Genomic DNA, 20910 nt, shown 5'->3' on the forward strand with positions numbered 1-20910 from the left:
ACAGGTGCCCACAGCACGGCCCCGGTAGAAATGTGGGTCAGTTTGCCATCTCTTCCCCTTGGCCTAACCTCTACTCACCCGCCCTGTGCTTTCCTCGTCACCTTCCCAGCTCTCGTCGACATCCCAGCTGTGCTGTCCTACCTCCTGTTCCACCAGCCCTCCGACCCACTGCACAGTCTGGGAATCTGGTGTTATAATTCAGGACTCAAAAAAAGAGGAGATTGTTGCATCATGGAAAGGCATTTTCATGCTATTTCTTGTTTCCCTTGCGGGCCAGGCCGGGGTCCAGGCTTATCTGGGGCTCTGACCAGCCCTGGAGAACACTGGGGCAGAGCAAGCAGTGGGAGGTGTGACCAGATCCTGCAGAGCCCAGGTTCCCTGGGGCAGGTGCAGAGACTCTGGGAAGGAAGGAGAGGTTTGGCAAGGCGCTCAGGAAAGAGAACTAGGGTCAGGCGCCCTGGGGTCACACACAGCACTAGAGTCCCTGCCAGGCCTAGCCCCAAATCTCTCGGCGCACAGGGACTGGGTGTGGGGTCCTCCACAGAGGGCTGTAGCCCCAGGGTCAGGCCCTGGGAGGTAGTCCATGTCCTCACCAACTCCAGCTCCTTGTCTGCCTCTGCCTTTGCTTTGCCAGGTGCCCTCGGACAAGTCTAGGAAGAAGCCACTCTAGGAGTCAGTTTTCCCATCTGTCCTGTCCTATCCACCTCCAGCTTAGCCATGAGGATCAAGTCAGGCCATGAGGATAGTTTGTTCCCTAAACTATCGAAGCTCCTGGCACTCAGAAGGCACTCAGTACACATTTATTGGATGGATGGATGAATAAAATGAAAGTCCCTTGGATAGGCCACGAGGTGCCCCTTAGTGGCAGGGTTAATGTGAAGTTAGGAAAGAGCCACAGGTTGGAATTGGGAGGCTGGGCACAGTTGCCGTGGGAACCTGTTAGAACAGCCCCCCAAACCCCACCGGCTAGGTGGGAATAGGCTTTGTATATCGAGTGACAGGCTGCCATTTCTAAGGGAAGGCTGAGGTAGCTGGTGAGCCAGTGGCTGACCTGTTTGGGTTGGGGGAAAAAAGCACTGGGATGGGGGAGGGGCACTGAAAGAAGAAGAGGGAGGTGGCCATGTGACTTCCTAAGGGTCCCTGCTTTCCTCCCCCCGAAAAATAGCTACAAATAAGGGCCAGCCCTAGAAACGTGGATGTGCAGAGCCATAGATTCAGAACATGTGTGTAGTCACTGGCCTTGCCCTGTGTTCTCCTGAGTGCCGTTTCCTTCCAGCTCCAGGTGCTCAGTGTTCCACCCGGACCCCAGACTCTGCTTCCCATCCACGCTGCACAACCACTGTGGCTCAGCAGGGCAAGGTGACCTCTGGGTGACCGCTGGGGAGTCACAGCCAGCCCGAGCCCTGGCTCACGCCTCTCCCCCTCTTATTACCTCCCTAACCAGAAAGAACTCACGACTACAGTTCAACAAGGTGAAGGTAGAGGACGCAGGGGAGTACGTCTGCGAGGCTGAGAACATCCTGGGGAAGGACACAGCCAAAGGCCGTCTCTATGTCAACAGCGGTAGGTAGTCCCCCAACAAAGGGAGGGGTCCTATAGGGCTTGGGGGGGTGGCCCAGTTGCCCCCCGCCCTGGGGAGGCTGGCACACGATCCATCTTGCATTTGACTCCCCTCCCTCCTGCTGCCATCATATCAAGCCCCGAGATCTGGGCCGATTCAGAGAAATGCAGTCGAAGCATAAATGTTTAGCTTTGTTATCTGGGCCTGGAAGAGCCGCCAGCTCTCATTTTAAATACCCTAAAAACTAAATATTTTGAAATCAAGAGGTGGGGGTGGGGGAAGGATATTTTTAGAAGGCAATTATGGGAGGCTGGGCTGCCAGAACCGGGCTCAGGGAGAGGCAGGCCCAGGGTGTGTGTACAGGCTGACTGCCTGTTGCCTGTTGCCTGTTGCTTTGCTGGGCACCTAAGTGCAGAGGGCTGTCTCCACAGGGCCACGGTGGGAGGCTCTGGTGCCTTTGGCCCTGGGGACAGCCTCTGTTCAGGGATGGCAGGCCCCTTCCCCACACGTTATCCTCTCCCTTGAAAACCGGTGAGGTCACCCTGAGCATCCCCTCTTCAGCTGGAGCCTGGAGGCTGCCTCCTGCTGGGGGTCTCTGTGCCCTGGTTGTTTCCCTTGACTGGGGGAGTCACCAGTACTGCCTGTCCTCAGGCTGCACCCCTCTACTCTAGCACACCCCACAGACTCTTCCCTCCTCCTGGCACCCAGAGACCTAGCATACTGTTTGTTATGTGGTTCACTTCCCAGTCCTGCCCCTGTCACAGAGTCTAATCCTGTATCTGTCTTCACCCTCCATGGATTTCCACCGTGTAGCCTTCTAGGACTCTAACCCCAGCATGGTCTAAAGAGAACTTGGAACCTGGTTGCCCTGGGCTCCATCCTGGGAGGAGAACCTGGTGCAGACCCTGTCTGTCCTGTGTTGTGAGGGCCCCTGCTCTCCCAGCCTCTCGGGCTCCGCTCTCTCCCTTGCCACTGGGTCACTAGATCCTGCGCAGGCTTCTTTCTGAATCTTTCTCACACCTGTCCCTTCCATTCCAACAGCATCTCGGGAGCAACCTTGGCCCAGGTTTTATCCCATCACCTGAACCAGGGCAAAGGCCTCCCAAGACGCTTTCATCCTGTCATGCAGCCACAGAACAAAGACTGTCCCACAGCCCCACTCTCAAGGGAAGGCCCAAATGGTCTTTCCAGCCCTCACTGCAGCCTATGTCTTGCATCCCATCAGTATTTCTCCTCCGTGTCATCTCTCCTAGGCAGCCTTCCTCCCTGACCACTCACAGCCCAGGCCCCACTCCTGGGCCACTCCTTGGCCAACCATGGTCTTGTGGAACTCTTGAATTCTAGCCTTTAATGGTTCCTCAACTCTCATACAGTTGCTGACCTTTCTCTATGAGTGTGGCCTCCCCAGTGGAATTGAGAGCTGGGAGTGGGGAGCAGGGTGATGCCTTCTCCCCAGGAGTTTCAACAATAGCTACAATTCCTGTGAGGGTGTCATGTGCCAGGCTCCCCCTTGCCTCCTGAGCCCTTACTCAAGGCCATGAAGTATTTTATAAATTATGAGACTGAAGCCCAGAGAGGTTAAGTATTCCCAAAGTCAGACAGCTGGTTAATGATAGAGCTGTGCAATGTAACAGTGGTCGGCAAACACTGAGACACTGTGTGAGGCCTATTAACTACTCTGGCCTCTGGGCCTAGCACAGTGCCTGGCCCATAGCCGGTGTCTGGGAAATAGGATATAAAAGGACTTAGCATCTGCTCCAAGGCCTTTAACTGACTCCCACATGCCCCAGCCTGGGCGTGGTTGCAGTGGGGTACCTGGGCCCACAGATCCTCCCACCCTGTCCCAGCCCGGGAAAATGGGCCACCGGGGCTCAGCACCTGCTACCCCAGCCAGAGTGGGCAGGCATTCTCAGGTCCACTTTGGATGTGAGGTGTCCTATTCCATTATTCTCGGTTAGAACTGACAAGAACCCAACTTAAAACTACCTGAAGGAATTTGTTGGTTTATAAAATTGAGATGCCCAGAGGTAGAACTGGCCCCAGACATGACAAGACTCAGAGCAGGGGTCAGGACGCTCTCTCCCACCGTGTTGGCCTCGTTTTCTCCTGCTGGAGAATGGGCTCCTCCCGTGTTTGGGGACTGGGTTGGCAAGGTGGCCATGGCCTCAGACAGCTCCAGGTATATCACCCCAGCTCTCCACCCAGAGAAAAGTGGTAGTTTGTCTGTGTCCATTCACACAATCACAAGGGTGGATTTCCACTGCTCCTGCTGAGGTGATGGGCTCCATTTGGCCCTCTCCCTGTGCTCAGGGGGAGAAGGTGTCATCTTTGCCAGGCCTGGGGGTGTGCAGAGGGGGTACTGAGAGGCAGAGGACTGTGAGCACGGCCCTGCCAGAACTGCAGGGCCAGGGAAGGGCACTTCCTTCGAGGTGTGCTGTTGGCAGAGGAGGAGGGACAGGCTGCTGTGAGGAAACCGTCAGCAGTGCCCTTTCTCCTGCCCAAGGCTTGGGGCTAAGGCTGGGGACCATGGGGAGACCCCTCAGATAAGCTGCAGCTCACCCCACATGCAGGCTCCTGTCAGCCCTCTGCAGCCCATGTTCTGGTCAGTTAGGGAAACAGACAGTGGAGCTGTAGGCTGGACCCTGAGGACTTCCCACATGGCTCCCTGCCTCTTGTCCCTCCAGCCTGGCCAGAGAGCAGCAGGGCAACGTGGTAGAAAGAATCCAGAGCTTTGGTGTCATCCAGCTCTGAGGTGCCACCCAGGACGAGTTACTCCACCTCCCTAGTCTAGGTTTTCCCATCTGAGGCTCAGCTAGATGGTCTCTAAGCCCCTGGCCCCTTGCTAATGGGGAAACTTCTGGGATTCCGAGTTTGATATTGAGGCTGACATCCTGTGCACCTAGCCACGTGACTGCCGCCGCCACCACCACCGCCACCACCGCCGCCACCACCACACACACACACACCCTCCCCCCCCCCCCACACACACCTCTTCTGTTGCTCTGTTCAGTTCATGGCAAGCAAAATCCTGCTCTTGATATGGGAAGGTGAACAGGGCCACTGAAGGGGACAGAGGCCCCTGCTGGGGATGTTTTCCTAGGCAGAGATACCCAGGTTCCCTGTTTTCCTGTGGAACCCAGAAGACCTGCAGCAACCACACCCTGGGGAGGGGCTGAAGGGCTGGTAGCGGGCATCTGTGCCTGCCCCCCTCTGACTCATCCCAAGGTGAGTTGGCTTGGCCCGCCTGGGCCCCAGGGAAGCCAGGGCTACTGGGGTTGGGAGGCCAGAAGAGGGCACAGGAGGGCTGGCAAGGAGCAGTGGCTGTTCAAGGGGCAACGGTGGCCCTCTGCCTGCTGTAGCCTGTCCCAGTGGACCCCGGGGCTCCTTCCCGGAGTCACAGAGCACTCGTCTTGCGGTCGTAGCTCTGCCAGCTCACGGGAGGCAGGTCCCTGAGTTGGCTGGGATGAGGAGGAGTAGACAAGAAGTTTGTGGTGCTTTTAACAAAATGAACCCACTTCTGAGTTAGAGAAACCAGCTGCCTCATCCCCAGGTGAAAGAACTTGGGACTGTCCCAGGTGGCTGTACCAGTCCCAGGGTGTCAGGCTGGGCCTGGTTGCACCCAGAGGGCAGGCAGGTTTGGCCTGGGTGTCACAGGACCCTGGAAGCCCTGGAGAGGTTTCTGGGCCTGTCCCTTACCTGGGGGCTTAAAAAGGCTAGCTGTTTAATCACATACACACGTGCGTGCACACGCACATGCACACGCACACGCACACGCACTCTCACTCATGCATTCAGCAAGGCCTTACTCAGCAAGACCCTGTTCTGAGCTCTGGAAGTCACAGTCTGGGCTCCTGACAAAGTTCCTTAAATAGCAGGAAGGATAGGCAACTTTACCAACGGGAAAGGGGGCATTCTGGGCAAGTGGGAGGGAGCCTTGATGGATGAAGAGACACTTGAAAGATAATCAGAAAGATGAGCGAGGGAGAAGCAGCTGCCACGGCTTGGCCGCAGGGAACACGTCCATAGCATCCTCTCCCTCCTGGCCCGCTCCCTCTTCAGGGCCCAGGAAACTTACTCTCACCAACAAACTAATGGCTGATGGAGGCTTCCTGGGTCTACCCTGCCCAGGCATTTTGCTCAATCAATTTTTTGAAGTCTAATTGACATAGTATAAAAGTCACCCTTTCTAAAGCATACAATTCGGTGGTTTTTAGTATATTCACAAAATTGTATAACCATCACCACTAATTCCAAAACATTTTTATCACCTCAAAAAGAAACCCCGTATTCATTAGCAGTCGTTCCCATTTATCCCTCCCCTGGCCCCTGGCAGCTGCTAATCTGCTTTCTGCCTTTATAGATTTACCTATTCTAGATATTTTATATAGATAGAATCATTCAATATGTGGCCTTTCGTGACTAGTGTTTTCCACTTACTATAATGTTTTTAAGGTTCACCCATGTTGAAGCATGTATTAGTACTTTACTTTTTATAGCTGAATGATGTTCCACAGTATGGATACGCCACATTGGACTTATCCATTCATCAGTGAGTTGTTGGGTCATTCCAGTGTGTTTTCACGTTTGGGCTATTACGCATAACGCTGCTATTTCATCCTTGTCCAAGTCTTTGTGAGGTCATATGTTTTCAGTTCTCTTGGGCATATACCTAGCAGTGGAATGGCTGGGCCGCACGATAACTCCGTGTTTAATTTTTTTGAGGAACCACCAGATTGTTCCAAAGTGCAGCCTATTTTACATTCGCACCAGCACTGTGTGACGGTTCCAGTTTCCCCTCGTCTTCACGGCCACTTGTTATTACCCTTCTCTTTTATTATCGCCGTCCAAGTGAGGGCGAAGTGAATCTCACTGTGGTTTTGATTTTCATTTTCCTAATGACCTCCCGGGAATATTTGCATTTAATAGGAAATGATGCTTTAGTCTACAGAAAAGAGATATTCTCATCAGCTGAGGCTCAGCAGTAAGAAGACAGACAGGGCCCCTGCCGAATGGAGATTACAGTCTTGTGGAGGGGCCAAGCTTTAAACAGCTGGTAAATGACATAACTAGTCACTTAGTTATGTTTGAATAAGTACTACAAGTACATGTACACAAAGCTAAGAGGAGGAGTGAGGAGGAGCCTGAGCAGCCTCTCTGAGATACTTTTTTTTTTTTAGTGACTTAAAACAACATTTATTATTTCTCCGTTTTTGTGGTTCAGACATAGCTTAGCTGATTCCTGCAGCTCAGGGCCCCTCACAAAACTTCAGTCAGGGCATCTGGGGCTCAACCTAGGTGTCTGGGGTAGGGAGCAGGGGGTCGAGATCCACTTTCAAACTCACGCACATGGCCGTGGTGAGCCTCAGGTCCTCACACTCCGTTGACCAGAGGTGCGATGCTAATATTTTGAAAGTCCTGGACAGGAAGGCGCCTGGCTTGTCGGAGGAGCTGGACTGAGCTAGTGTAGTCTGAGAGTACTGCCAGAGAGGGACACGACTTGAAGTGGGAGAGGTGGGGAGGCCCCGATTAGACCTGGGAAAAGTTGGGGGACTCTATTCTGAATGCAAATGGAGGCCATTGGTGGGTTTTGATTAATATTTTTAAAACTACTTTGGCAGCTGCAAAGCGAGGAAGTTCGAGATGAAGGCAAGAGTGAGGGCAGAAAGGCCAGTGAGGGGGCCACCGTGGTCGTGCGCGATGGAGACCGTGGTGATCAGGGCTGCGTAGCAGGAGTCAGACAGACAGAGCCCCGTGAGGAGGTAGAAAAGCAGCCCTTGGTGACAGACAGCTGGGAAAACAAAGGAGGAAGAGAATCAGAGACACCCCCTAGGTCTTAGGTTTGTGCCATGCGGTCACTGGCTGGGCAGATGATTGGCAGCTGAGTTTGGGGTGGCCAGGAGCCATCCCAGTGGAGGCGTCAAGGGAGCAGCCAGACTCTGCAACTTGGAGACCATATGTCATCTCCGCTTCCCCCAACACGGAGAGCGCAGTGCCGAGGGAGTGCAGATGTGTTGCCTCGAGAGCCCACATGCGCTGGAACAGCAGGGAGCCACATCTTTGGTGTGGAAATCTCCCTGGCATGAGCCTTCACCACCACCACAGGGAGGGTGCCTCGAGGTGCTTCTTTCTGAGATAGAAAGGCCTACGTCACGTCTCCCCACACCCTCTGTGACTAGCTTCCCCATTGGCCTCCCCTTTTGCCTTTCTAGGGCCCCAGACTAGTCCCCATGACAACCCAATTCTGGCAGCCCAGGCCAGTGCCTCCCAGCTGGGACCCTGTATTCCTTCAGGAGTTGTCCTCTGCCTCCCAAGGCCTTGATGAGCACAGACATGCATGTGGACAGACCCAGGTGGGCGGTGGTGGTCCCTGCCACCATCCTCGCTGCTGTCTGCTACTCAGAGCAGCTGTGGGCAGGCTTTGCCACCCATGACTGTGGTGGAAGGCAAGCGGGGCCTGGCAGATTTGGGACAAGATTTCTCTGGCTTAGCCAAGACTCACAGAGGACTCCAGCCTGTGGTCCACATCGGGTTTGCATTCATCTGCTTCTGTCAAGCCTTGGTGCTGACATGTTCTTCCACAAGGGACTGGGTGGTGGCAAGAATGCTCAGCCAGGCGTCAGGGGTTCTGAAGCCTTGTCACAGCACATTGCGACTCTGGACGGGCACTGCCTGCTGTCTTTCCTCGCTCCCCCTTGGCAATGTAACTGAAGGGCAGGACAGCCTCTAGGCCATTCCAGCAACGGGATTTTATAACTCACAGGCGTGGTCACATCAGCTGTTTCTCTTCTCTGTCCCTTTCTTAGCTCCCTGGGTCTCACTGACCCAGAAGTGAGGCAGAAACTAGCGGGAGGCCTCCGCTTGCAGCCAGCATGTGGGTCCCAGCTGGGCGTGGGGCTGAGCGTGGGCAGGAGCCCTGGGCAGGGGTGGGGCTCAGGATGCCAGAGCAGCAGCAGGCACCATGTGGAGGGGAAGGTGGGAGCTGGCCCTGCCCGCTGGGTTTTATCAGCGAGCTCCTCAGACATATACAGAGGCAAAGCTGTGTATACACTCCCAGTCCCCACGCTCCATCTGTCTCCCCACATGTCTAAACACTGAGGGCGGCGAGCGCTGCCCTCCTCCTCCTCCTCCTCCTCCCACCATTACTGCCGGAGGTGGTAGACACTCAATACCCCTGAGGAGACAGGACCAGCCATGGTAGGAAAGTTCACCTCAGTCAGGAGTTCGCTGGGAGAGAGTGAGCGGTCCTCAGAGCCGCAGAGGCCGAGGTGGGAGCAGGGACCCGCTCCTGTCTGCCCGACCTGGGTACACAGCCTAGGGGGTTAGCTTACAGATAAAAACGGATTATTTGGGGCAAGAATTTTCCCTGGAAATCAGCTTTCTGGATGCCATCCCATGGAGAAGCAGAACCGTGGTTGTTTTCACTGATCAGATGACGCCGACCAATCAGAAGTGCTGTCTGGGTTAGCAGCCTCGGAGCCCAGTCTTGCTCTCACCTGGCGTTCGCGTCCCAGCTGTCCCGGGCCCTCTCCCCAGACTGTCTCCTCCCCAGCAACCTGAAGCCCCAGGCTCCTCCGGGGAAGGAGGGGGCTACCTGGCCAGGGCAGATGCGAAGAAGACCCTGGATGCTAAGGATATGGGCACAGAGCCTTTATAACATTCCTGGGAGGCTTGTCCCCTCCCTCCAGAAGGGGGAGGAAATGGAAGCTCGGGTTCTTCCCACATCTCCTTAGATCTTAGGAAATGACAGTGTCCAGAAGATGCCACTCCCCTCAAAGCGTAGCTTCCTTCCAGCCACGGTGGGAGCCCGAGCCGGGCAGATGGATGTGCTTTCCCCTCCCCGTGACCATATTCCCCACAGAAGACGCGGTGCCTCCTCTGCCTCCGTGGAGCCCCGAGGAAGGCCGGCGGGAAAGGGGCTGAGGGGGCCTTATTCCAGTACAGGGAAGTGTTTGCTAGCCTCTCACCACCTTCAAAAACAGAAAATCTTTCTGGCCTTTGGAAGTTTGCCCAGAGCAGGGGTGCAGGGTGGTGCTGGGCAGATGGTCAGAGCTCATGGTGGCCTCCCCGTTGCCTTGCTGGTGACAGAGGGACCGCCAGGCCTTCCTGCCCGGCCATCCCTGCAGTCTCTGAGCTTCGAGCTTTGAGATGGGCCATGAAGGAGGTGGTTCCTGGGGCTCAGAGGTGGTCTCAGTGGGTCACTGCACATGTCTCTCATACCTCCAGTGAGCACCACCCTGTCATCCTGGTCGGGACACGCCCGGAAGTGCAATGAGACAGCCAAGTCCTACTGTGTCAATGGAGGCGTCTGCTACTACATTGAGGGCATCAACCAGCTCTCCTGCAAGTAAGTGGCCAGTGGGGTGAGTGAGGGGGCAAAAGCTGGGTGAGAGAGGCTGGGGCAGGAGTGGAGGGCTCTAGGAAAAGTGGGCTTCAAGCCACCAAGGGGTCCCCAAGGGGTATAGACAGGGAGGTGTGCCCCGCTTCCTGGGAGGCAGGGAGATGTCTGCTCTAAAGGGCTCAGGGTCTGTGGTCCCAGTTTCCCAGGTCCCTACTTGCCCCACCTCCCGACGTCCACCCTTTCACCAACACCTTTTAGGGAGATGGGGAAGCCAACACATGACCCAAGCATTGGGCTAGTCTCGCTCTCCCTATCCCCATCTCTCCAAGCTTCGTTCTGGTGAACGCTTCCCGGGGTGTGTCCCAGCAGCGAGGACCCTGGCAGGTCGGGCAGAGCAGCTGCCTGGTAGCTGAAAGTCTGTTCTTGGAGCCTTGAGGGGAAAAGGGGGCTCGGCCCCAGTTCGTTCTGCCTGGGAAGACCCAGTGTCCAGATATGCCCTGGGTGCTGCCTATGCTAGACACTCTCTGTGGGGTGAAGGGACACCAGTGGGGACACCACTCTGGGTGTGACCCAATGGAGGAGGTCAGGGTTTCAGAGGAGCTCAAGTTGGGCCTTCTTTGCCTCCCCCAGGGTCAGAGCCTACTCTCTAGCCAGGCAGGGCTGCCCCAGTTGGACCTCCCAGGAGCTTAGAACCACCTGCTCCACTTACAGATGGGGCAGGAGGGAGCATGGTCATCAGAGGGGGCATCAGTGTTCCGGCCCAGCCAGACCTGAGCAGCGGGGCCCACAGCGCCCCCTTGATCGGTTCTCCAGTAGGTGGATGAGGTGTGGGAGAGGCACTTGTGAGCGTAGCACAGGTTCTGACCGGATCCTGAAGGGTGGGAGGGAGATCTAGTTAACAACTCTGGGTTTACAAAGCAGCCCAAGCCTAGGGCCTGGCAAGGTGCCAACACTGCCCCATTCCCACGGCATCTGGGCAGAGGCCACCAGAGTATCGATAGAGATTCAGAGGCATTTGCCCTCTCCTCAGACAAGGTCGGATTCAGCACTCCTCAACTCTCCTGCTCTCCCTCCTGACTACAGCCTTAGCCCGGGACTTTTAAAGACCACCCCACCCTGCAAAGCGATAATGAGGGGCTGTGCCTCCTTCACACTCGCCCACAGTGCTGGGCTGTCTGGGTCTGGACTGCCAGGCAGATCTGTGCCTCTTGCCCCAGCTGCCTCCTTTGCTGGCGTCCTCCCTGGTCCCACTGTTCACCTGCTGCCATCCCCTTCCTGTCTTCCCCACCCTGAATCTCAGGGGACAGTCCCAACAGCACCAGCAGGTCCCCCAGGGAAGTTCTCAGCCCAGACTCAGACCCTCATCCTTTCCCTCCTTCAGCCTCTAGGAGGCTTCCACATTAGTGCTACAGACCCTGGGGAACACTCTAGTCTCGGTAATGCTCTAAGCTCTTGGGAATAGACCTGTAGAGATTCAAAGGGTCTGGATTACCTCACAGAGATAGCCCAGCTTGTATCCTCCCTGCTCCCTGCCCCCAACCCCCACCCCCAACACACACACACCAGGCTTCTCCTCTTCCGCAGCCCGGACCCTGGAACCTTGTAGGGATCCAGTAGTGCCACTGAAGTCAGCCCCGGCTCCAGGCAGGGAAGTGTGGGAAGGCCGGTGATGAGCTCATGGGTTCCCAGAGGGTCCTGCCATCAACGCTGTACCCTTAGGACCCTCTGGGTCCCACCCAGCTCCATCTGAGAGGAATAGAGGGCAGGAGCCTGAGCCATTGTGGAGATAGTGTCCTGTTTCCCCTTCCCACCAGGGCCACGGGGGTCACTTGAACTTGGTACCCAGAACCACCACCTCCCCATCTCAACCTGCCCTGGAACCCACTTCCCTGACTCCCTGAGCCCTGGGGGAAAGGGGCATTCCTGGAGGGATTTCAGCCAGGAAAGCAGGTCCTCAGAGCTGTGCTGGAGAAGGGCAGGGGGGAGGGTGGGGGGCAGAGCCCAGAGGCCATTCTGGGGGTGGGTGAGCTGGGAGGGAGGGGGCAGGCCTCTTGGGGTCCTGATGACACCTGAATGGGTAAAAAGGAGAGAACTCAGGAAACGGGACTCACGTCTTACCATTTGTGCTGTTTGTTTACTTTTTATTTTGATTTTTTTGCATTTCCGCTTAGCTTGGATAATGAAACTAGACTGGTCAGTTTCATTCCAGTTTCTATAAAAATCAGTTTTCCTTCCTGGTTTTCTGACACTTGTCGTTGTGTATTGGTTCAGAGCCCTGCAGGGAGTGTTGGAAAGCAGGCTCACTCCACCCCTCCTGTTTTTCTGGAATTCAGAGCCCAAAGAAACAGTGTCACTGATACTGAATTTTGTTTCTAAAAAGAAAACTTAGGGGGATTTGAAAATGGGGGTCCAAATCAAGGGGACTGTCTCCTGTCTGTGCCACACAGGGGCGTCTGCACTTCCTCTTGCTGCTTTCTCCTCTTCTCTTCGTGTTTTTGTAGAGCACGGTTGGTGCGTGACTCTTGGGGACTGGTTCAGGGGATGATGACAGAACAAGACTCTCTTTCCAGCCCTGTGCACATACCAGCGGCATGCCTCCCTTTCCCATCAGCTCATCCCCCATTCCTCCTGCTCCCCCCACCCCATTTTCAGGTGACTCCCCCATCCCATACCCATGTGCCTGCTCTACCTCTCCACATCGCCACCCACCCCTCAGGAGGCCAGAGACCCTTCTCTCCCTCCAGTGCCCGGGGCACACCCTCATCCTTCATCCTCCCCCTTCCCTGGGTAAGGGCAGCACACATGGCATTATCCCCAGGCTACCAAAGGGATAACTGAGGCCCGGGAGGTGAGGTGGGAAAACAGGGAGGCAGAGTCCCAACCTCTGTCACCCCAGATGCAGCCCATGGGCTCTCCTCTCTGCCCTTCTCCCCCTGCTCTTCTCCAGTCCTGGGCACAGACCTCCCCAGAGTCATAGCCGATGACTGGGGGTAACAGCTGGGAAGGCTGTTACCTGCCGCTCCTTCTAATTTGTCCCCTAGGCCCCTGTGCCAGGTCAGTCCCTGTCGGCGTGGGAACTACCAGCTAGCCACTCACACTGAGTTCAGGCCCGCGTCCTGAGTGACAGGCTAAGGTAGTCAGGACCCTGTTATCTGGTCCTGGCTGCAGGGTAGAAAGGCTGTAGGCCCAGCCCCAGAACCTTCTTTAGGGAAACCCCAGCCTCCTAGATGTGTTTCACTCTCAATAAGCCAGGCTAAGGAACCCCCTGGAAGCAGCCAGTGCCCAAAGAATGGCATGGGTGTCCGTCCTCTCAGCCCCCACGCTGTGCCCACCCCACTGCCTTTCCCTTTGTTCAGCCGGTGGGGAACACTCTTCCCCGGGCAGGAAGGTTAGAACCAAGTTGCACAATTGCACAGCTCCAGGGCTTGTTCATGTTGTGGACCATGTCTATGGCTCCACCTTGAGTTGTGCAACTCAATGGCCATGTAAGATATGAAGATACAGTTGGGTTAGTCCAGGCTGGGAGTGGGATCAGGGACACAGGAATGTCCTTGGTTATCATTGGTCTCCAAGAGCTATCGGATAGCTTCCATGACTAGCATTGGGAATAAATTTCCCCTTTGTTTCCTCCTGCCCCTGCGCTCCCCCATTGTCTCTCTAACACACACACACACACACACACACACACACACACACACACACAGAGGAGCCGGGCTAATCTCAGACATTGGACACCGTCAAACCTATCTCTTTCCTGTTCCTTTGTGGATTCCAAGAGTCATTTTGGCAAGTTCCTGAGTCGTTATCCTCTACCCCCAAATGTGTTGCTGCTTGAAAAACCACTTCTTCCCCTCTAGTCCCCTTCCCAAGTGGACATCAGTCTCTGAGAGCCGAGGAAGAAGAGCTGAGCCTGACTGGAGCTGGTTGGGGAGCCTTAGCCTTAGCCTTAGCCAAGACCTCTGTTTTCCTGGGCGGGGACGAATGAGGATGAGGGCAGGGATCAGAGAAGGTTGTACTGACAAGGTGGTGGCCTGCTCCTCTGAGCCACCTTGTTCATCACGATGAGCATACGCCCTGCTTTCTCCAGACACCAGCCACTGGCCAGGCATACCTGCACACACTGCCACCACGCAGGGGCCAGCCTCCTGCCTCCCCTGAGGGAGATGATGCCAAGGCACAGAGAAACTCCGGCTACCTGCTAACCAACCACTCCCAATCCTCCAGGCTAGACTGGGGGCCACAGGGTTTTCATGAGGTACCACAGCCAATGGCCACCACCTCCTATAAGCTTAAGAGGCTACTGATGGTCTGTATACACTAGAATGCTAAGGGGTAGAGTTCCACTCACCTCTTGATTACTGTTGAACAGTGACCTACTATTGAGGGGACACTGGTGATGGGCTGACCTAATTTCCTGAGGAAGAAGAGGCAGAAGCAGCGTAGACCCACCTCTGTGTAGGGGCTGGGGGCTAGTCTGGCCCTGTCTGTAGGCTTCTCTGAGGTATCTGGCCTTGCTGGGGTTTAGACGAGAGTACAGAGCTAGGCATGTCTCCCAGAAATCTGCAAGACAGGGACTCACTAGAGGGGACAGTGGCAGCCAAAGAGCAGGAGGAAGTGTACCTGGGCGGAAGGACAAGGTCAGGAGCTGGGAGTGGGTGCTTTGCAGCTATAGAGGAAGCAACACGGGAAGAAGGAGCCCCCGCCATGACCACATAGGGATGGAGGAGCAGGTCCTGGGGAAAAGGCAGGTGTGCCCAGCAGCCAGTAGGCTCCTGATATGGAACAGGCCTCATGGTCCCCAGGGAGCCTACTCTAGCCCCCATTGTAGTTCTTGCCATCTGAGGCCCGATGCCCTGCCCTGGCCTGGCCTCAGCAGGCCAGCCTTGGGATGCTGGTAATTCGGCTCTTCTCTAGCCTCACCTGTTCCTCACTAAGCTTTCCCATGTATATTGCCGTAGGGCAGTCTTCCCCAAACAGTGTTACAAGGGTTCCTCAGAAAAAGACTCCCATGGACAAATAAATTTGGGACATACTGGAAAGTTCAGCTCTTTCCTCCCACAAAATTTTTCATAGCCTTTCATATGCCAATGTGCACTGCAACTCTATAGGGGAGCCTGGCAATGGCTTTCCTCAACTTCTTTGGCCATAGAACCCTCTTCAAGAGAACAGATGAGTATCTCCAAGGCCCCTTTTATCATGAGTACACAGTCTGGGAACAGCGTTCTGGCGTTCTCTGAGCTTTCTGGGGGCTGGTTCATGGGTGAGAAAACCTGCCCGAGCCCTGCAGAGAATGCTTTGGCAGGGCCCAGAAGGAATGGCTCCCCAGAACGTGGTATTCCAGAAGACCCCAGCACCCTGCCTGCTGACTGCCTAATACCAAGGGCTACAGCTTGGGCTTCCTGGGTCCCCAGCAGGTCAAAAGGGAAGTCTCAAGGACCGTTAGGACAAATAGGCAGTAAGTTCCCAGTTTCCCCACCCTGCTTCCCTGTATCATCCTCCTCCCGCCCCACTCCCTCCCCACCACCTGCGGAGCCACATCTATTAGAGAGATTTTGAAGGAGATTTCCGAGCCCTCCACCCAGCCCTGACTCCAGCCCCTTCTGCGATGAGTGTGCCCCAGCGCCCGACTTGGTTTTCTCATTCATCATTGTGCACTTTGATTTCTAACCTGAGCCTCGTGGATGATGCCAGTTTGTTCTGTGATTTTTCCCCTTTTCCTTCTCCAGATGTCCAAACGGATTCTTCGGACAGAGATGTTTGGAGAAACTGCCTTTGCGATTGTACATGCCAGATCCTAAGCAAAGTATGTTTGAAGATACAAACACGAGTCCCTGCTCCTTAGAAAGCTTCCGGGTGCAGTCCCCCCCCTCCTCCAACATAGGGCGTAGGGCCAGGGGTGTTGGTTGTTTTGATCTTTGGCTGTTTTGTTTTGTTTCTCTTTTCTTTTCTGTATTTTGGTTTGTTAGTTCTTTTTGTTTTGTTTTGTTTTGTTTTGCTTTGTTTTTCATTTTTGGCCTAATCCTTGGGTTTAAAGTTCAGGGCTGCAGGTAAGGGGCATAGTGGCAAGGCCAGTACAAATGGTAACGTTGGCAAGGAACCCAGCTGGCATTGGCAGGAGCCCGTGCCAGGGTGTTGCAATGCCTGTGTCTTGCTATCCTGGCTCTCTCTTTCTGGTTTTCTTTCTTTTGGTAGGTGTCCTGTGGGATACACCGGGGACAGGTGTCAGCAGTTCGCAATGGTCAACTTCTCCAGTATGTCTCTTTCTTCTATTTCTTTTCTTCCCTGGTGACTGACAGTCTCCCCGTGGGAGGGATGGGGCCTTGCTTAGCAAGACTAGGGGAGAATATGGGGAGTGTCCTGGCTTCTCTCAGTCTTCAGTGCCTGTGTGGAGGAGACCCATACGCCCCTGCCACCTCCACTTCTTACACTGCTGTAGCGCCTGCGCACAGCGATGCCAAGTTCTCCCTGCAGCTCTGGCCTCCTCACTGCTTCTGGGGTCAGACAGCCTGGCCAGCATAGGAAGAAGCATGTGCAGGGCCCTCACCTGCCTCTGGAGGCCTGTTTGAGGATGTCAGGCTGCTATGGGGCTGAGCAGTGAGTGTGTGCATGTGTGTGCTTGTGTGCTTGAGAGAAACGTATTCTTGGAAAGCCTGCCTTCGGGTCAGGCCAGAGTTGGTTTTGGTCTGGTTTTTAGTGATGGGGTGTAGAGAAGTGGGTTGAGGGGGAACAGGTCCCACAGCAATGGTTTCCATTATTAGCCAGAAACTGGAAAGTTTTATGTGGCTACAGGATAGGGCAATTGCTGTGGATGCTAAAAGATAGAGGGGCTAAGGAATCGAGAGATAATTGGTGACTTCCTCCAGGCCCTCTGTGGTCTGAGTCCCCATCCAAGTGTTCATGCCCTTCCGTTCTTCCACTCTGAGGTTGGAGTTTTCTGGTGTGCACAGTTTGCTGAAAAATATGTGAGCCCTGTGGCCCAAGGATGAGACCATATTTGTGGCTTTCTTTGGAGCTGGGAGCAGTTCCCCTCAAGTGCCACCAGGTGGAGGTGGAGTAGAGCAAACAGCGACAGGCTGGCCTTGGACTCTGTGTTCGGGGCAGAGTGGTCTGTTGGCCTACAAGGCAGGACATCCTCCTAGTACACTAGGCCCCTGCTTGCCCCTCCATCCTCCTGTCCAGGGGGACAACTGGGTCCCATAAAGACTTAGGAACCACAGTCATGGGGCCTGTGTACTAGGAGTTCCAGCTGGAGTTCCAACAGAAGCCAAGAGCAGAACCCAGGCAGCTACTGAGGTAGCCTTTGGGAAAAGGGGGTTTGGGAGTTTGGGTCCTCAGGCCACAGCACAAAAGCATAGAAAATGCTACCCTTTCCAGCCTGGAAGCCAAGACTTGGAGAGGAAAGTAGAGGCCCTGGGGAGATAAGGGCTGGTCCGCCCAGATGGTCAACTATCTTAATCGAGTGTGGGAGGCGGCACTCTCCCAAGCCCCTCCAGTTGGAGGTCAGAGAGGAAGGCCAGAGGGATAAGAGCAGAGCCTGTGGGAAGGGCATGTGGCCCAACAGAACTCTCCAGAGCCCAGGCTTCAGGAAGAATTGCAGTCAGATCCAGCCCATTGGAGGACCATAGGTCATGAGGGGCCTCCGGATGGGGCAGAGCAGCCAGGCGGAGGCTGAGGACCAGGGGTGAGAGACGACGAGGGCCTATTCCTTTCACCTTTGGGTCCAGAGCCTCTCTGACTTATGGGACTGTTCTGGGCAGGCAGTCCCAGCCCATCCTGAATCAGAGCAGCAGAGCCTCCAGAACTCGGCCACTGGCCAAGCTTCTCTGCCAGCTGGGCTGCTTCAGCTTTCAGCTCAGATCTGCTGGGAGGGTCAGCAGGGCCCCAGGAGCTCAGAAAAGAGCCTGGAAATGCAGCCCCAGGCCCGCCTGCCTAGTGTTATCAGGATCGCTGCTGTTACTGTGTTAACTTTCGGTAAAGGATTTGTACTCGTCAAGCACTTTGCCCGGAGTACTTCATGCAGTTCTCTTTCAGATCATTAATATAAAGGTAGTGGAAGATGCTGGCTTAAGTGATCAGGCTTAGGACATAGGCAGACCTGGAGAAAAATGCCAGCCGCTAAGCTTATGAGTTCTGGGGCTTCAGTTAACCTCTGCGTTAGTTTTCGCATCTGTAAAATGGCGACAATGACTCTGCCTGTAGGGTTGCTGTGAGGATGAAATGAAGTGATGTGTATGAAGGGCTTAGCAGAGAGCCGGCCATGGCCAAGTGCAGTTTAGGTAGGAGGGCCAGCATCGTGCCCAGGAGGCTGACTCCCAGCACGTTCTGTGCATGGTGTCTGTCTGACCTTCCCGCTCTGCACAGCCTTGAGACCAGGTTACTTCTTGCAGAGGCCACAGAATCAGAGCCTGTGACCACAGTAGCACTCTGAAGCTTCTCCTCCCTCCACGGCAGTCCCTCCACTTCCCTAGTGTCAAAACGTGTGCATCTCTATATACCGCCCCTTGTAAAAGAGCACACTCACCTGCAGACATGTGAACAAACACATGAGCATATACTCTGGAGCCCACATCAGGGCCTCGTTGTCCAGCCCCTCTGACTGTGTGTCATAGGACATATGCAGGAGGAGGACCTTGCATATTGTCTGTTAAGCCTGGCCCTGTTGGAAGTCCAGCACCGAGAGGCCAAATTTACCAGTCAATATGAAATCTCTACCTGTCTGTGACTCAGTGGTACCACTCTTCCTGGCTGAGTGACAGCAACAAACATGATAAGTGGGAAACTGTTTTCTTTTCTGGGGCTAGGCTATTATAGCCGCGAGCCCCTCAGAATTCATCCCCAGTGAGAGGGAAGCAGGGGTGCCTTCCTAGTGACTGGCTGAGCCCTCAGTGACATCACCAGTCCTGCCAGCCACCACTGGTCCATCCTAAACAGTACTGGCCTTTGACTCAAAGGGGGGGATAGTCAGGCAGCCCAGAAGCTGCTGTTACAGCTACTACTTGGTTCCTGGAGGAGTGGGGCAGAAAAAACTCCGCACTGGTGTTGGGAGCCCTGCTCACTTCTCCAGACGGTCATTGCCATAGTACTAGCCAGGCGGGCCTGCCCAGAGACCCACGGGGTGGGAATAGACATGGCTTAGCCCCAAGAGACCTGAAACCTGGCTTCCAGTCTCCCTTCTGCCTCCTAATTTGCTGAGTGACCTCAGGAAAATGTCCTAGCACCACTGGGCCCCAGCTGCCTCATCTAATACAATAATAAAAAGTGAGGCCCAGGCCAGCTCTATGAACCACAGTCTTCTTAGTGTCCAGGTGCTGTGGTCAAGCTAGGCTGTTCTCCCTGGGAGGCATGGCTAGACATCCAAACAGTGTAAGCTCTCAAGCTACCCGGAGGCTCCCTGGGCTATAGGCTTAACCACTCAGGGAATGTTGCCCCCAAGGACTCTGAGCTTGTCAGTGTTGTAATGTCTACTTAGCACAGGGAGAGGAGTGGACTCTCTGTGCTTATGGTGACTCCCACTCCAAACAATAAGAAAAAGACTGCAAAGAAGCCACATTTGAGGTCACTCTCAACCTCGCATTTAACAGGCGTGCACAGAAGGGCTCATGTTTGGAAGGGTTGGGGTTCACGCTTCACGGGTATGTATGGTCTCTGCATGGAACTAGGGTCAGGGCCCGGAATCCTCGAGCCTCCTTCAGTCAGAGCCATCTTGGTCCCTGGCTCAGAGCCACCCTGCTCTCCTGCCCTTTTCCAACTGCAGAAACCTCTGGAACCCCTGTGAGGAAGCAGGAGACCCAGGCGTGGACAGTGCACAGGACTTCCTGCTGATGTCCCAGTGCTCTCCTTCCTCTGCAGGGGATGAGAACGTCAGAGCACACGTTCATCTGCTCCCTGGTCTAGAGGAGCTTCCTGTGTGCACGTGGGGAGGCCCTGGCGTGGGCCCTGCACCCGTGCCGAGCCTGACGCTGTCCTGCTCACATCTGACCCCTCCCTGTGTGCAGGCACTTTGGACAGATGAGCAAACAAAATTATGACTTGCCCATATCCACACAGCAGATTAGGGGTAAAACTGAGGCTCAAGGCCTGCAGACGGGAACTGGTCACTACCTGAGAATAGTAGGTGAGCTTTTCAGAAACGCTGTTGAGATTTCTGGGCTCCCACCCCAGACCCTGATTTTATTGGTCTGGATGATTCTGAAGCACAGCCAGGTTGCAAACCACCCAGAGATGCCATGGTCGAGCCTAACCCCCATTTAATAGATAAGAGACTGAGAGCTAGAGATACTAGGTATGTTTGGGTCGCACTCTTAGGCAGGGGGCTCTTACCTAACCCTTGGATGGCATAGGCAGCCACCTACAGGGCCCTGCAGTCACACATTGGCAACATGATCCCACTTTAAAGAGTGCAGTTGGCCTGCCACTTAAGGGGCACAGGTGTTCCCGAAGTGAACCCACTTGTCTCTCTCAGAGTTGTAGTTTGCTTTGCTAAGTTGTGAAATCAGATTTGGACCCCGAGGCCCAGCCCCTGTAGACTTCCAGGGTGTTGGGTGTGTCAAGTGGAGAAGTGACCTGCTGCCTGGAGGTCTCCCCACTCCTGCTCCCCACGAACTCTGAGTCTGCATGTCCAGGCTCCTAGTAGATGGGGAGGACAGGGACAAGGGGCCAATCTGGGAGCCCCACACCCTCATTCTGAACAGAGACACGAGCCCCATGAGTGAGCTCAGGGCTGAGCAAGCTGTTCCCAGGAGGGGTTTGAGAGTGCTAAAGGCCAGACGCTGGAGCTGGGAGGGCAGAATGGGGGCTCCTTAGACCCCCACCCCCACTCACCTTTCCTCCTTGGGGACATATGCCAACTGACTCTTGCACCTCTGCCTCCCACCAGGTACTAACCCCACAGCTCATCTCTAAAGAACCTGCCCTGCCTGCTGATCCTAACATTTCCTCTCTCCACCCCTCTTAGGGGCTCTTGGGGATGGGGTGCCAGGGAAAGGGCTTAGGAAGCTGGGTGGGGATACCA

The 20910-nt window shown here is 55.0% G+C and overlaps 1 protein-coding gene across 5 annotated transcripts in view; it reads left to right on the plus strand.

Annotated features, from left to right (window-relative positions):
* NRG2 (neuregulin 2) overlaps positions 1-20910 on the plus strand; it is a 189249-nt gene that overhangs the window by 157192 nt on the left and 11147 nt on the right. For 2 of the 5 annotated variants that reach the window (XM_036240770.1, XM_036240771.1), the window contains exons 3-5: positions 1445-1563; positions 9785-9905; positions 15626-15702. In XM_036240770.1, the coding sequence (XP_036096663.1) occupies positions 1445-1563; positions 9785-9905; positions 15626-15702 (317 nt within the window). Of the gene's footprint in view, positions 1-1444; positions 1564-9784; positions 9906-15625; positions 15703-16091; positions 16151-20910 lie in introns of all 5 variants that reach the window. The other 3 variants (XM_036240772.1, XM_036240773.1, XM_036240774.1) reach the window with 2 other exon arrangements.

The sequence above is a fragment of the Molossus molossus genome, unplaced genomic scaffold, assembly GCF_014108415.1.
Source record: "Molossus molossus isolate mMolMol1 unplaced genomic scaffold, mMolMol1.p scaffold_m16_p_4, whole genome shotgun sequence".
Lineage (NCBI taxonomy): Eukaryota > Metazoa > Chordata > Mammalia > Chiroptera > Molossidae > Molossus > Molossus molossus.